Source organism: Mirounga angustirostris, unplaced genomic scaffold (assembly GCF_029215605.1).
Source record: "Mirounga angustirostris isolate CCGP_5_RB_7025 unplaced genomic scaffold, mMirAng1.0.hap1 SCAF_8, whole genome shotgun sequence".
NCBI classification, from domain to species: Eukaryota; Metazoa; Chordata; class Mammalia; order Carnivora; family Phocidae; genus Mirounga; species Mirounga angustirostris.
The window spans coordinates 146,001,536-146,015,695 of record NW_026991716.1 but is presented as its reverse complement, the minus strand read 5'-3'; the positions used below and the strand labels follow the sequence as shown (position 1 = coordinate 146,015,695).

Sequence of the window (14,160 nt, the reverse complement as noted above, 5' to 3'; positions counted from 1 at the left end):
TCTCACCCTATGACACTGTTCCTGAAAGACCTAGGAAAATTGTCCTGGCTACCACTAATGGTCCACTAATTTGCTGTATCTTGGTCTTGTCAAGCACAGGTCTCCCCTGCTACTGGAAAGTGGAGTATTCCTGTGAAACATTTGTACGCTAAAATGGAGTAAAGTGAGGAAACAATTACCATTTTGTAAAAGCAAAAATTCTCAGATGTCTTTCTGTTAGCAAAAACAGGTACTAATGTAGGTCCTTCATAAGAGCAAAGTGACTTAATGCAAACTTCTGGATAGCATGGGAAATCTGGACTGGTCAAACCCATGTCATATACAAAGTCTTGTGCCCACTTACAGGTAAGCTACATTTCCAGAGGAAACATCACTGCACACATCTCCATGTGATATACAGGCAGACAGAAACAGGAAAGAGACATCAGTGGAAGTCGGCTTCAAACTGTCTAGAAGAAAGTGTTTCAGACTCTCCTCCCTGAAATACTATTCTCAAGCATCAGGAATAGATGCATGGATACCTTCCCCAGTTTGCATGTACTCAGAATCCAAATGGATATGGGTTCTGCCTGAAGACTAACCCCAAATCTACTAAAAGGCCTCCAGAAAGTGATGACTCCTGAAAATACAGCTTCCTCCCAAGACTTCTCTGAATCAAGGACAGGACAACAGACTTTGTATATTTACTGCCTTTTCTTTCTCTCACTTCTTCCCCTTGGTTTTAATCATTTTGTGCTGTTCGCAAAATGTGGTACAAGAACATGATTTCACTTTGTGTATGAGATTTCTACCCTGACTGGGGAGTTCCTGAACTAAGACAGGAGCTCCTGGATTGTGGCTCAAAAAACAAATGAAACCACTCCCCCAACAATCATAAATTCACTGGCTAAAACAGAGTCAGATAATAAAATTGTCCTCAACTATTTTATTGGCCAGCCAAGTAGTACTGGTACAATTGCTAGTTAAGTGGATAAATATTGGGGGTGGGGAGGGGGGACGCAGAACAGAACAATCACTTGAGAAGAAGACTTCATTCTTATAATTGACCCAACTGATTCTTGGGAGTTAATTCTTCTGGTTAGGCATAAGAAAACTTAACAAAACAAAAACAAAAACAAAAACAAAAACTGGATATATGAAGTGAATTTCACTTAATTCTTATGATACTTAAGATGCTTCTTATTCTTTGCTACTCTTCCACTGTCAAATATCCGGTGCTAAAATGCTGCCACTTGGCCACTCTTTCAAGATGACATTCAAATAATACCAAATAAGAAAAGGAGTAAAACCCTCATGGGCAACCTAGACTGGGAATTTAACCAAAGGGGGGACATGGGAGATTTCGGTAAAGGAAATGGTGCTAACCTGGCAAAAATGAGAGGCACTAAGCAGACACTGACACACATTACACAGACAGCCTGTCACATATAATTCAGTTAAATTCTTGAGTTTTTCTTTCTGCTTGCTTTTTTCTTTCTTATATAAAACCTTATTCTTCCTTTGTTAGACAAAATAAATTTACTATCAGCTCCCCATGTATGAAAGTTAACTGCATGCTAATAATAGACGTTCTCAACTTTAGGGGAACTGTCTTCTGCAGGGCCCTGTCCCGAAGGTCTTCAATCTGATCATCTTCTACACTCAAATGCCTGGTCTGTCTGGTCTAGTCCTCAAAGAATGTCCACTCATTTGTGAATGCAAATATTTACTATTTTTTAAAAAAATAGCTTATCTACTAATGCTGAGTCTTACCATGTACTCAAGCTGCCATCTTAACATCAAAAATCTTGTATTTTTACCTCATAATCTTTTTATTATAAAAAGCTTAAAAGTTATACAAATACAGAAAAATATAATAAACTCCCTTGTACTTACTACCCAACTCTGAAAATTATTAACTTCTGGCCAATCCTGTTTTACCCAAGTGCCCTTCCCCAATTCTCCAACTGGATTATTTTGAAGTAAATTCCAGAGAACGTATCATTCCCTTCTACATCAATTTCAAAACATAAATGAAACCATACCACATATTTTGTTCTTTAATGTCACAGGATCCCCATCACAATGGGTACATAAATTTTAGTAGTTTAACTTGTAGACTACCATGACTCTAGGGTCTCTCACATGGTAGCTATTCGATAAAAAAAAAGATACACATTTTGCTTTAATTCCTCATTTTGTTGGTGTCAACGAACATAAGCATGACATCTTTTGGTTTAGGGACCTTTAACAATAAATTCCTGTATTATTATAGTTTGAAATACATTAAAATTGCTCTAACCTTAGGATTATATTCAGCATTTCGGGCACGAAGTGCAATGGTCTTTAGGTCAAGCTTACAGCCAAGATTCACTGTGGATACAATATTTCTGCAAGAAATTTGAAAAGAAAACATCATTTATTTAACTTTTATAGGTTGAGATGTTAGATAATTATCTAGAAATCTGATTCTTTTACTAGAACAAATTTAATTACATTAGTTTAATTTAAACCAATTTAAGTTTTAAATTTTTTTAATTTGTTGACATTTATTGTTTACCACACACCACGGTGAGCATCTTACACAGGTTATCCCACTTGATACTTAACAATGTACTATGAAGTAGTAACTATTAATACTCACATTTTCAGATGAAGCTGAGGCTTAAATGGGACAGTTAACTTGCTCCAGATAATCATGGTTCCTAAGTGGTAGAGTCAGGATTTACACCCATCTATCCCTAGAGCCATGCCTTAGCCTTTTGTGAAGCCCTTATATGCCCTTTGAATGAAACTAATTGCCCATAAACCATCATGGATGGGCACGGAACATCACTGTCCTGTAAATACTGATTCCAGACTGCAAATACATCCCCAATTGTTTCTAGTTCATTGCTGCTTTTGATTCTTTTCCTGTCCTGTCAAAATGCAATACTCTGAAAACTTGATGGCTCACAATTTGGTTGGGTAAGAGGATAGCTGTGTACCTCAATACACAACGGTAAGACCAATTAGAATGATCAACCCAATGAATGTTTTCATTTCTATATCATCTGTCTTCTCCCAATCAATTTTATATACACACCTACCTTTAGCATTTCTCTCCTTACAAACTGAATCAAGTAAGTTGTGGTACATCTACCACAAATTTAGTCATATAATTGCTACAGGTATTCTTCTTCTCTTTTTTTAACCAATAGTACATAAGGGTTCAAATTTCTCCACATCCCCAACACTTACTATATGCTGTTTTTGACAGTAGCCATCCTAACGGGTATGAGGTGGTATCTCTCTGCAGTTTTGATTTGCATTTACATGTTTAGTGATGTCAAGCATCCTTTCATGTGCTTATTGGTCAGTCATGTATTTTCTTTGGAGAAATGTGTATTCAAGTCCTTTGCCCATTTTGGAATCAGGCTCTTTTTTTGTTGTTGAGTTTTTAGTAGTTCTCTAAATATCTAGATAATAATCCTTTATCAGTTACATGATTTGCAAGCATTTTCTCCCACCTTGAGGGTTGCATTTTTACTCTGTGAACAGTGTCTTTTGATACACAAGTTTTTAAAATTTTCATGTAGCCCAACTGATCTGTTTCTTTCTGTTGTTACCTGTGCCTTTGGTGTCCCATCCAAGGAAACACTGCCAAGTCCAATGTCGTGAAGCCTTTGTCCTGTTTTCTTCCAGAGTTTTGTTTTGGGTCTTACATTTAAGTCTTTCATCTATTTTGAGTTAGTTTTTATTTTATTTTTTTATATCCAAAATCTGTTTATTGGGACAGTTTCTTTTTTTTAAAGATCTTATTTATTTATTCGACACGGAGAGAGAGACAGGGAGAGAGGGAACACAGGCAGGGGGAGTGGGAGGGGAGAAGCAGGCTTCCCGCAGAGCAGGGAGCCCGACGCGGGGCTCGATCCCAGGACCCTGGGATCACGACCTGAGCTGAAGGCAGACGCTCAACAACTGAGCCACCCAGGTGCCCCGTTTATTGGGATAGTTTCCCACTCGTCTTGATTCCTGGTGCTTTTGGTGCTGCTTCCACCTAAAGGAAGCCTTGCTTTTCCTCCTGTGGGCTGACAGTGGAGCAGCCAACACACACACCAAACCACCATTTGTGCATGGCTAAGGACAGTGGTGATTGTGTAGCATCCCAGGTACTCCACGTCCATCAAGTAGGAGTTGGGGCCTGCACCAGGTGCTTCTTCTTGTACTTCCTCTTCTCCTCTTCCGGGAACGGGTAAAGGAGGTCCTTCGCAAGAGGCATGCTTTCATGGGGAGGTCGTCACCACCAGAGAGCTATTTTGAGTTAGTTTTTGTATGTGGTGTTAGTTAAGGGCCCAACTTCATTCTTTTGTATGCGGATATCGAGTTGTCCCAGCACCATTTGTTGAAAGATTATCTTTCCTCCATTGAACAGTCTTGGCACCCTTGACAAAAATCAATTGACCATATATGCAAAGGTTATTTCTGGATTCTCTGTTCTACTGTATTGGTCTATATGTGTGTGTCAATGCCAAGACCATGCTGTTTGATTACTGTAACTTTGTAGTAAGCTCCGAAATCAGGAAGTGTCAGTCCTCTGGTTTGCTCTTCTTTTTAAGGATTGTTTTGACTATTCAGGGTCCCTTAGGATTCCATATGAATTGCAGAGTGAGTTTTTCCATTTCTGCAAAAAACATCATTGGGATTTTGATAGGGATAGCACTGAAAACATAGATCATTTTGGGTAGTATTAAGATTTGGACAATATTAAATCTTCCAATCTATGAACATGAGATGTGTTTCCACTTATTTAGGTCTTAATTCTTTCAGCAATGTTTTATAGTTCTCATTCTAAATCTTTCACATCCTCAGTTAATCTTGGTTTATTCTTTTTGTTCATGTTGTTAAGGGAATTGCTTTTGTAATTTCCTTTTTATATTATTCACTGTTTGTGTACAGAAATGCAACTGATTTTTGAGTGTTAACTTTGTATCCTGCCACTTTTCTAAATAAATTTCCTTATTATATCTAATACATTTTTTTTTTTTTGGTGGAGTCTTTATGATTTTCTATGTATAAGATCATAACACCTGCAAAGAGAGGTAATTTTACTTCTTCCTTTCTACTCTGGATGCTTTTTATTTCTTAGTATTGCTCTGACTAGACCTTCCAGTACTATGTTGAATGTAAGTGGAGAAAGAGGTCATCCCTGCCTTGTTCCTGATCTTACAGGAAAAGCATTAAATCTTTCAACATTGAATATTAGGCTTGCTATGATTTTTTACATATGGCTTTTACTATGTTAAGGTAGTCTCCATCTTTTCCTATTTTGTTATGTTCTTATCACGAAAGGGTGTTGAATTTTGTCCATTCTTTTTCTGCATCAATCGAGATGATCACTTTTCTTCTTCATTTTATTGTTGTGGCATATTACACTGGTTGATTTTTGTATGCGGACCCACCCTTGCATTCTAAGAATAAAAATCCCACTTGGTCATGGTGTATAATATGCTGCTTAATGATGTTTCCTAGTATTTTGTTGAGGACTTCTCCATCAATGATCATGGGGATATTGGTCTGTAGATTTTTTTTTTTTACAGTGTCTTTGGCTTTGGTGTCAGCATAGTCATTGAATGAGTTAGGAAGCATTCCCTCCTCAATTTTTTTGGAAAAGTTTGAGGATTGGTGTTAGTTCTTCTTTAAATGTCTGGAAGAATTCACCAAAGCCATTTGGTCCAGGGCATTTCCCCTGCTCTGCCATCTCCCCAGAATCCTTTTCTTTCTTTTCTTTTCTAAGTTTATTTATTTAAGTCATCTCTATACCAAACATGGGCTCGAACTCACAGTCCTGAGATCGAGTCACATGTTCTTCCAACTGAGCCAGCCAGCCCCTTAAAAATGTATTCTTATACATTAATTATTTACCCAAATCTTCATAAGCCTGTAAGATTTAGAGGCCACTGAAATTCCCACCCAGAAGGGCTCTTAGTGGATATGGAAACTCAGTAATGTGGCTGACTAGATGCTTTGTAGAATACCAGAAAGTTTAAGGTGCCAGCAAGAAACAAACACCCCATCACAAGTGGTTATAACTGATGATTTAAACAAAGGTGCAAACTTAAATGCCCATAAGACCCAGACAAGCGTGCAAAACAGGGAGTGGTGTTGACAAAGGTGAATTCACAAGTGATTATCTCTCTAAATCAGTAAAATGAAAACTGTTTGATTCTTAAAACTGTGTCAGGTCAAACACCCAAGGCCAGATTTGGATAACAGGATCCACAATTAAATATTATTAGTCCTAAAAATGACCAGAGGTGGCTTAAAAGAAAACTGGATGATGTAGTTATTGCAAATGACCCTTCCATTTGGCCGTTTCCTAAAAGCAAAAGCTATGTACTTCTCATCGCATGAGAATATTTTATGTTTTCCAGAATTGTTTTCCCATCCCACCCACCCAGCACCCAATGCTGTCACATAGAGAACCCATTTCATTTATGGAGAAAAGTCCATTTAGGACAAGAACAGACATCCTCAGCTTGTGGAAAGGACACAGCTCTCCAAAGAGTTATAAGCAGCCCTCATAATAACCGATGAAGACAAACAAGGACCACTATGAACTAACAAAGACTAAGTAACTAATTTTCCCTCCCCCCAAACCGGAAACTTCACAAGGGAAGGAGACTACATAAGGCTTGAGTCAGCAAATCAGCTTCAGGAAAATGTCTGTAACAATTTGGTAGCTTGTGTCTACGTATTTGGCCCCAATTATAAACACAAGCCACCAAATGTCTGAAGATGTTATGAGAGCCTTTTACTGAGGGGACCCAATCCCTCAGGCAGCTTAGCATCCCCTTCTCATGCGAGAGAGAGAGCAGATGCTGACACACAATTACCACTGGTACTACACCCTGAAACAAACCAATCCACCTGAAAACAAAGAAGAGCAGCACCCAGTCGAGGCACCCCTCCAGGGCGAGGGGGAAGACACAACACACAGTACTCACTGCAGCTGCGGCACGATCCCCGAGCTCTCGGAGGCTGGTGTGGCAGGGGTGATGGGGGTCATGGGGGTCATGGGGGAGGGATACAGGGGAGTGGTGCCTGGCAGGGGTGCAGTGGTGAGAGTCTGTGAATGGAAGAGCTGTGGTGTCTGGCCCGAGGCCCCCTGGGCTGCCTGCTGGGATGTCGACTGCTGAACCGCCACCACGGCCTGCTGCTGGGCCTGCTGCTGGGCCTGCTGCTGCGCCTGCTGCTGCGCCTGCTGCTGGGCCTGCTGCTGCCTTTGCTGCTCCTCCAGCAGAGACAGGCTGCTGGTGTTCTGGATAGGCTGTGGAGTCAGTCCCGTGCCGTAAGGCATCATTGGACTGAAGATAGGGATTCCAGGAGTCATGGCACCCTGTGCAAAGTCAGGAGAACAGTATAGTTAGGCCAGCTGGTATTGGGTGTTTCTGGCACTTGTGTGGTAGAAGAGGAGGTGAGAGGCATGAGGACAGATGCCTTCCCAATATAAATGGCGTTATGACGCCTTAATAGAAAGGCATTTGCTGTTCTTACACATATCACTTTCCTCTTCACCATAACATAGTAGGTAAAACCTCAGTATGTGGGGTTATACATACCTAGGTGTGAAATCCAACCCTGCGACTTACTACATGTGAAAACTCGAGAAAGTTGCTTAGCCCTTCAGGCATATCTACAGGATAATAATGTTCTAATACCGTTAGAATAAAGGAAATAGTTGGAGTGACTGCCCGTCCGTGTTTAAACTATTACCCTAGTATACTGCCTGGGGAGTTCCCTGTTCACTCTCAACGGATCTGTCCAAGTTTGGATGATATATATGCTTACCCTAGAGATGTCACTTAACTCATTCAACGCAATGACAGGCACTAGAAAACACTGAAGTGTTAATAACAATAACGACAATTATTAGACTACTATTCAAAAAGGTGGATCATTTGCTCTCCAAAAAGTTTAAATCAAGAAAATCCAACGCATCTATCAGAACAATATCAATTTATTTTTCCAAATGCTTAACTTTTCCAGACACTGTTACATTTATTAACTTATGAGTCTCAAAATAGCCCTTTGGTAAAGGGAAAAATAGATGCTGTTCATCCCACATTAAGAACAAGAAAACTGACACCAGCAGAAGAAGCTAAATGACTTTCCTAAGACCACAGATCTCACTAGTAGAGAAGCCACAATCACAGCTAAGTTTTCCTGAGACCCAGTCCAGTGCTCTCACCCAACACCAAAATCCATGGAGCCAATGGAGCTTGCAGAGCTTGCAGTGACTTTGTGGACCTCTGAAAATTATATCCAATATTGGGGTGCCTAGGTGGCTCAGTCATTAAGCATCTACCTTCGGCTCAGGTCATGGTCCCAGGGTCCTGGGATCGAGCCCCATATCAAGCTCCCTGCTCCACAGGAAGCCTGCTTCTCCCTCTCCTGCTCCCCCTGCTTGTGTTCCCTCTCTCGCTGTCTCTCTGTCAAATAAATAAATGAAATCTTTAAAAAAAAAAATTATATCCAATATTTCTGCATGAAGGAATCCATAGTTTTCATTAGATTCTCAAATGGGTGCAAGATCCAAAAGAGAGCCATGATCCTTTCCCACTTTATCTGGCAGAAAGCAGAAACCAAAACTGTCTAAGATATTTACGTTAAATTGTTTAACCAACATAGTGGCAGAAAGAATGTGAGAGGAGGAGGATCAAAAGTATACTGCAGCCCTAAGATTATAGGCATTATTCTACTGCATGTAACAGGTCTATAAAATATTGGCTAGAAAACATTCAGGTTGTGTTACTTTGAAAAGTCTGCCTTTCTTTATGTCACATATACAAATGAACTCAAAATGGATCACAGACATACATGTAAAAGCTAAAACTATGAAGAAAAAAATCCTTAAGACTTTGGGTAAGCCAAGATTTCTTAGAACACAAAAGCACTTAACGATGAAGTAAAACTGATGAATGGACTTCAGAAAAAAAATAAGAGCTTCTACTTTCTGAAAGACATCAGTAAAGAAAATTAAAAAGTGAGGCACACCACAGACTGAGGGAAATCATCTACAGTACCTACACCTGAGAAAAAACCTGTATCCACAATACATGAAGAGCAATTCCACTTCAATAAAAGATAGACAAATAATCCAATAAACAAATGGGCAAAAGATGAGAAGGACATTCTACAAATGAAGACATGTAATTGGCCAATAAGCACTTGATAAGATGCTCAAGATCATTAGTCATCAGGAAAATGCAAATTCAAATCACGAAGAAATACTACTAAGCAACCACTAGAATGGCTAAAAGTTAAGGCCGCAAGTGTTAGTGAGGATGTGGACCAACCAGAACTCTCACATGCTGCTGGGGGAACTAGAATATGGTTTGACTGTTTCTTGTAAAGTGAAACATACACTTACCATAGGACCTAGCAATCCCACTCCTAAGTATTTACCCGAGAGACAGAAACCGTATACACAAAGCCTGTTCACAAATGTTTACAGCAACTTTATTCATAATAGCCCAAAACTAGAAACCCCCCTAATGTCAGCAACTGGAGAATGGATACACAAAATGTGGTACATCCATACAACTGAGTACTACTTGGCAAAAAAAAGGAATCTGCAGACATACAAATGTAATATTGGGGAAAGAAGACAGACACAAAAAAGCACATACTGATATTCAGTTTGTATGAAATTCTAGGCAAGGCAAAACTATCTTTAGCTATGGATTAGCAGATCAGGTGTATACAAACAGATACATACAATTATTGAAACACTTAAAATGGGTGTTTTCATTTTATGAAAATTATATCTAAAGGTTATTTAAAACTTTCATTTAAATTCTATTAATTATATATATAGTGTATTATTAGTTTCAATTAATTCAATTAATATATAGTTTATTATTAGTTTCAGAGGCAGAGTTTAATGATTTGTCAGTTGCATATAACACACAGTGCTCATTACATCAAATGCCCTCCTTTTTTGGGGGGATTAAGATTTTATTATTCATTTGCCAGAGAGAGACACAGCGACAGAGGGAACACAAGCAGGGGGAGTGGAAGAGGGAAAAGCAGGCTTCCCAACAAGCAGTGAGCCCGATGTGGGGTTTGATCCCAGGACCCTGGGACCATGACCTGAGCTAAAGGCAGCCACTTAACTGACTGAGCCACCCAGGCGCCCCACATCAAGTGTCCTCCTTAATGCCCATCACCCAATTACCCCATCCCCTGACCCACCTCCCCTCCAGCAACCCTCAGTTGTGTTTCCTAGAGTTAAGAATCTCTTGGTTTGTCTCCCTCTCTGATTTCATCTTATTTTATTTTTCCCTCCCTTCCCCTATGATCCTCTATTTTGTTTCTTAAATTCCACATGAGTGAAACCATATGATAATTGCCTTTCTCTGACTTATAGGCTATATATTTTTTTAGATTTATTTATCAGAGAGAGAGAGCACGAGTGGGAGGGGCAGATGGAGAGGGAGAGCGGATCCCAAGCAGACTCCACGCCAAGCCCAGAGTCCAACATAAGGCTCCACCCCACGACCCATGAGATCATGACCTGAGCCGAAACCAAGAGTCAGATGCCCAACTGACTGAGCCACCGAGGCACCCCACAAATACCATATCTACTTAAAAAAAAAAAAAAAATGTAACGTTTTGGGGCACCTGGGTATGAGCTGTCAGTTGTGCAGCCAACTCTTGGTTTCGGCGCAGGTCATGATCTCAGGGTCAAGGGATCGAGCCCCGTGTCGGGCTCTGCACTCAGTGCAGAGTCTGCTGGACATTCTCTTCCTCTCGCTCCCCCACCTCTCTCTCTCAAATAAATAAGTAAAATCTTAAGAAAAATAAAAAATAAAAGTAGGCATGTTATTTGGAACCTTAAACATAAAAAAGATAAAACCAGAAAATAATTTGGTTAGAGTTACTTTCAAAATCAGAGAACCGATAATCAACGTTTCATAAACATTTATGGAAAGATTAAGATTTATAGACAAATACATATTTTAACTTCCAAATAAACTCCCAAAATTTAACACTATCATGCCTACTCAAAGCCTAACAGAACTTCTCAACAGAATAAGAGAAACTTGAAACCATATAAATCCATTTTCAACAATAAATGGTTAAATTCCCTTCCTTCCTTTTTACACTGTCTCTAACAATGCAGATTCTGTGCCATCTACACCCTCCCTCCAGCTGTATTACCTGAGGGGAGGCCAGGCCCTGAGCATAAGGCGGCAGGCTGTTGTTCTGATCCATGATGTTCACTTTCTTCTTGGTAAATCAAATACCTTTGGACTGGAACTCGCCTCGGCATTCAGTCTTTTCCTAGAGCATCCCCAGTACGCGCTTCTTAGCAACTTCCTCAACTGTTTGCGTTATCTTCATGTACACCAAGAAACAGCAATCTGCTTTGAAAAAAGTTCAAAGTTTAATATAAGAACACAGGCAGGCTGTAGTCTTATAAACCAGTTCCATGATTACACAAAAACTGGAAAAAAAAAAACAATGAAGCTATTTAGGAATATATTTTTTTAACCTTATAATGCTGAAATGTTATTCTTTCCATGTTTATTGTGACTGCATGTAAAACTGTCAATAGAACAAAAATTGTTTCATTACATATTTAAATACTTAGAATGTTCAAAATTAAGGTGTCATAATCAACGTTAAAAACCTTTGGGGAAAAACACTCAGGGAAAACAAATTCCTAAGCAAACTGTCATATCTGAGTAGAAATATTTATTGGGCACTGTATACACAGTGCTATTAGATATTTTATATCCTCCACAATGTCTTGGGTGTAAGTTCAATAAATATTGAATTGGATCCAATACACTTTGTTGTGATCATTTTTTGATCTACTAATTTAATAGAACACTGTGATAGAAGCTTTACAGACCCCAAAATAAATAAAACATGTTTTATTAGTTGATCTCTTTAAAACCTGTAAATATAAACTGTGCTCTATCTAGTTTTCCTTAACTCATCAGCTCTTTACTGGCTACACATTTTTTATTTCTTTTAGACCAAAAAACCAAGTGACTACTGATAGACCCTTTGTTGAGTTTCGTTCAGATGGATCCTTAACTTGCTGAGGATTGCTATAAGAACTGACTGAATCAAATAGGACCGGCTGATTAACACATCAAGATCAGCATCTAGTTATCACATACTAAGCACAGGATAAATGTTAGCTGCTATTATTATTAGATTTCAGTTTAAACATTATCATCTAAGATATTGTCACATATAGAACTTGCTGATATATCAAAGACACATATGATCTTCAAGCATGTATTGGTACAAAGCAAGCACTCAGATATTTGTTGGATGAATGAGAGAAATCATATATCCTACATACCCATCACTGTAAAAGACCAAAAAAGAGAGAGAGAGAAAAAATGAACAGTCTGTTTCAGAAAATGTCAGATATAAAAAAAGTATATTTTTAAAATTGTTATCCTATAACAGAAGTGCTACAAATATGAAAATGATGAGGATATAGTCATTAGCATCAGAGTTCAATTTGAAGGGTATGCAAATAATTACTGCCAAACTGAAGTGCTATAATAACAGAGGTGTACTATGCTAAGTTCTTGAATGCAGAATCCAGCAAATGTCTTCGCAATCTCTATTTGCACATAGCACGTAATCAAGAATAAACACATACATGAATAAACACATACAATAAACGCATTCTCTTTCCATAGCATGTTCGTATACATGCTATGGAAAGAGAATAACTGCCAAGTGTTTCTGAAGGGGAATATTTTCACAAAGCACGCACTGTCTAACTTGGGTCTAGCAAGGTAAGCAGAAATTTACAAATCAGAATTTCAGGCAAAAGATCAATCGTAAGAGGACAAAGACTGAAAGAGCATGCAGTATGCAAGCAACAAGCTTAAGAGAGGAGATACCAAGTACCAGTGCGGTCACACTGCTTTTGAGTTTTACCCATTCTTACACTGGCAAAAGAGCAGTGACAAGATTTTGAAGTGCAGCGTGAACAGATCTACTTTGGCAAAAGTGTGGATGAATTCGAAGAGATAAAACTGGAGGCTGGAAGTTCAGCTTAAAGCAGTCGCTGCTACGGTTGAGGCAAGAAAGGAGAGTGGGGTTTAAAGCACTCATAAACATGACAAGAGATTTATCCAGAAACTGGTGGCTCCAGACCCCATTTGGCAAACTCAAGTCTACACTAGGTGTAGAGGCACTAGGTTGGGGCCTGATGTTATGGTTGTTCAGAGCTCATCTCTCACTCCCAGTGATGGGACGGACCATCTTTCCTCGCCATTAAACCGCAGTTACTATACTTAGTTATTACTCGGAACTTATCCTATAAAACTAACTTATCCGTCAAAAAGAGAGTTGCTTGCAGAGTGTGTTCCCATTTTGGAAACTGAAGCACCAAATCTGATATTTTTAAAAGGCAATCGCTGATAAGGGAAAAGAATCCATCAACTCTGTATCGCCTCCAAGCACATTCTTCTTCGCACGGAAGCCTATCTAGGCTTTTAAATTAGAAACCTAGGGCCTGGTAAACAGAGAGCTGGGTATTTACACCTTACGCTCTATCGTGCCTGAAATCTCTGGCCTCTGACAAAACGTGCAAGTCTCAAGCACAGCTCTGTAATAAAACCACCCCGGCTGGTGGCAAAGCAGGTGGACACCGGCCACGTTGAACCTGCCCTCCAACATCGACAAGGAGACAAGGACGGCAGGACAGGGCGACTCCGGCTCTGGGATGTGCGGGGCTGTTCTGTCCCGGGCCCTCCAAGGGTGGAAAGCCGCTTCCGAAGCACACCCGCCGAGGGCACCGGGCGTCGGGCAGGAGGCCGGGCTGGGTGGGCGGCCGGTACAGGCCCGAGCGGCGGCACGAGCCAGAGGAACGTCCCCGCTCCCCTCCCCCCGCGGCCTGCGCCCACTCGGCGTCTCCCCCGCCATGGCTCCAAGGCCTCGCTGAGGGGGTCGCCCCTGCGCGAATCCTCAGAGAAGAGGAAAAGCAAAAGGGGCTGTTACCTGGAGTCCCTGCAGACCACCGCTGGCCCGCGAAAACGAAGTTAAGCCGCAGGCGGCCTAAGCGCCCGCCCCGGCGCCCCTTCCCGACCCGACTAAACTTCTGGCGCGCGTTGATAGCGTCACTTCCGCCAGTTCCAGCCTCGGCCTCAACAAGCTACC

General features: G+C 40.3%; 1 protein-coding gene across 4 annotated transcripts in view; it reads right to left on the bottom strand.

Annotated features, from left to right (window-relative positions):
* The window catches only part of TBP (TATA-box binding protein), a 25,608-nt gene extending 11,448 nt beyond the window's left edge, over window positions 1–14,160 (bottom strand). For 3 of the 4 annotated variants that reach the window (XR_010413854.1, XR_010413855.1, XM_045865931.3), the window contains exons 1-4: window positions 14,002–14,158; window positions 11,185–11,387; window positions 6,966–7,357; window positions 2,282–2,369 (exon numbers count right to left, since the gene is read on the bottom strand). Coding sequence is in view for 2 of the 4 variants with exons in the window: in XM_045865931.3 (XP_045721887.1) it covers window positions 2,282–2,369; window positions 6,966–7,357; window positions 11,185–11,238 (534 nt within the window). In the remaining 2 variants the exon portion in view is untranslated. Of the gene's footprint in view, window positions 1–2,281; window positions 2,370–6,965; window positions 7,358–11,184; window positions 11,391–14,001 lie in introns of all 4 variants that reach the window. The other variant, XM_045865930.2, reaches the window with a different exon arrangement.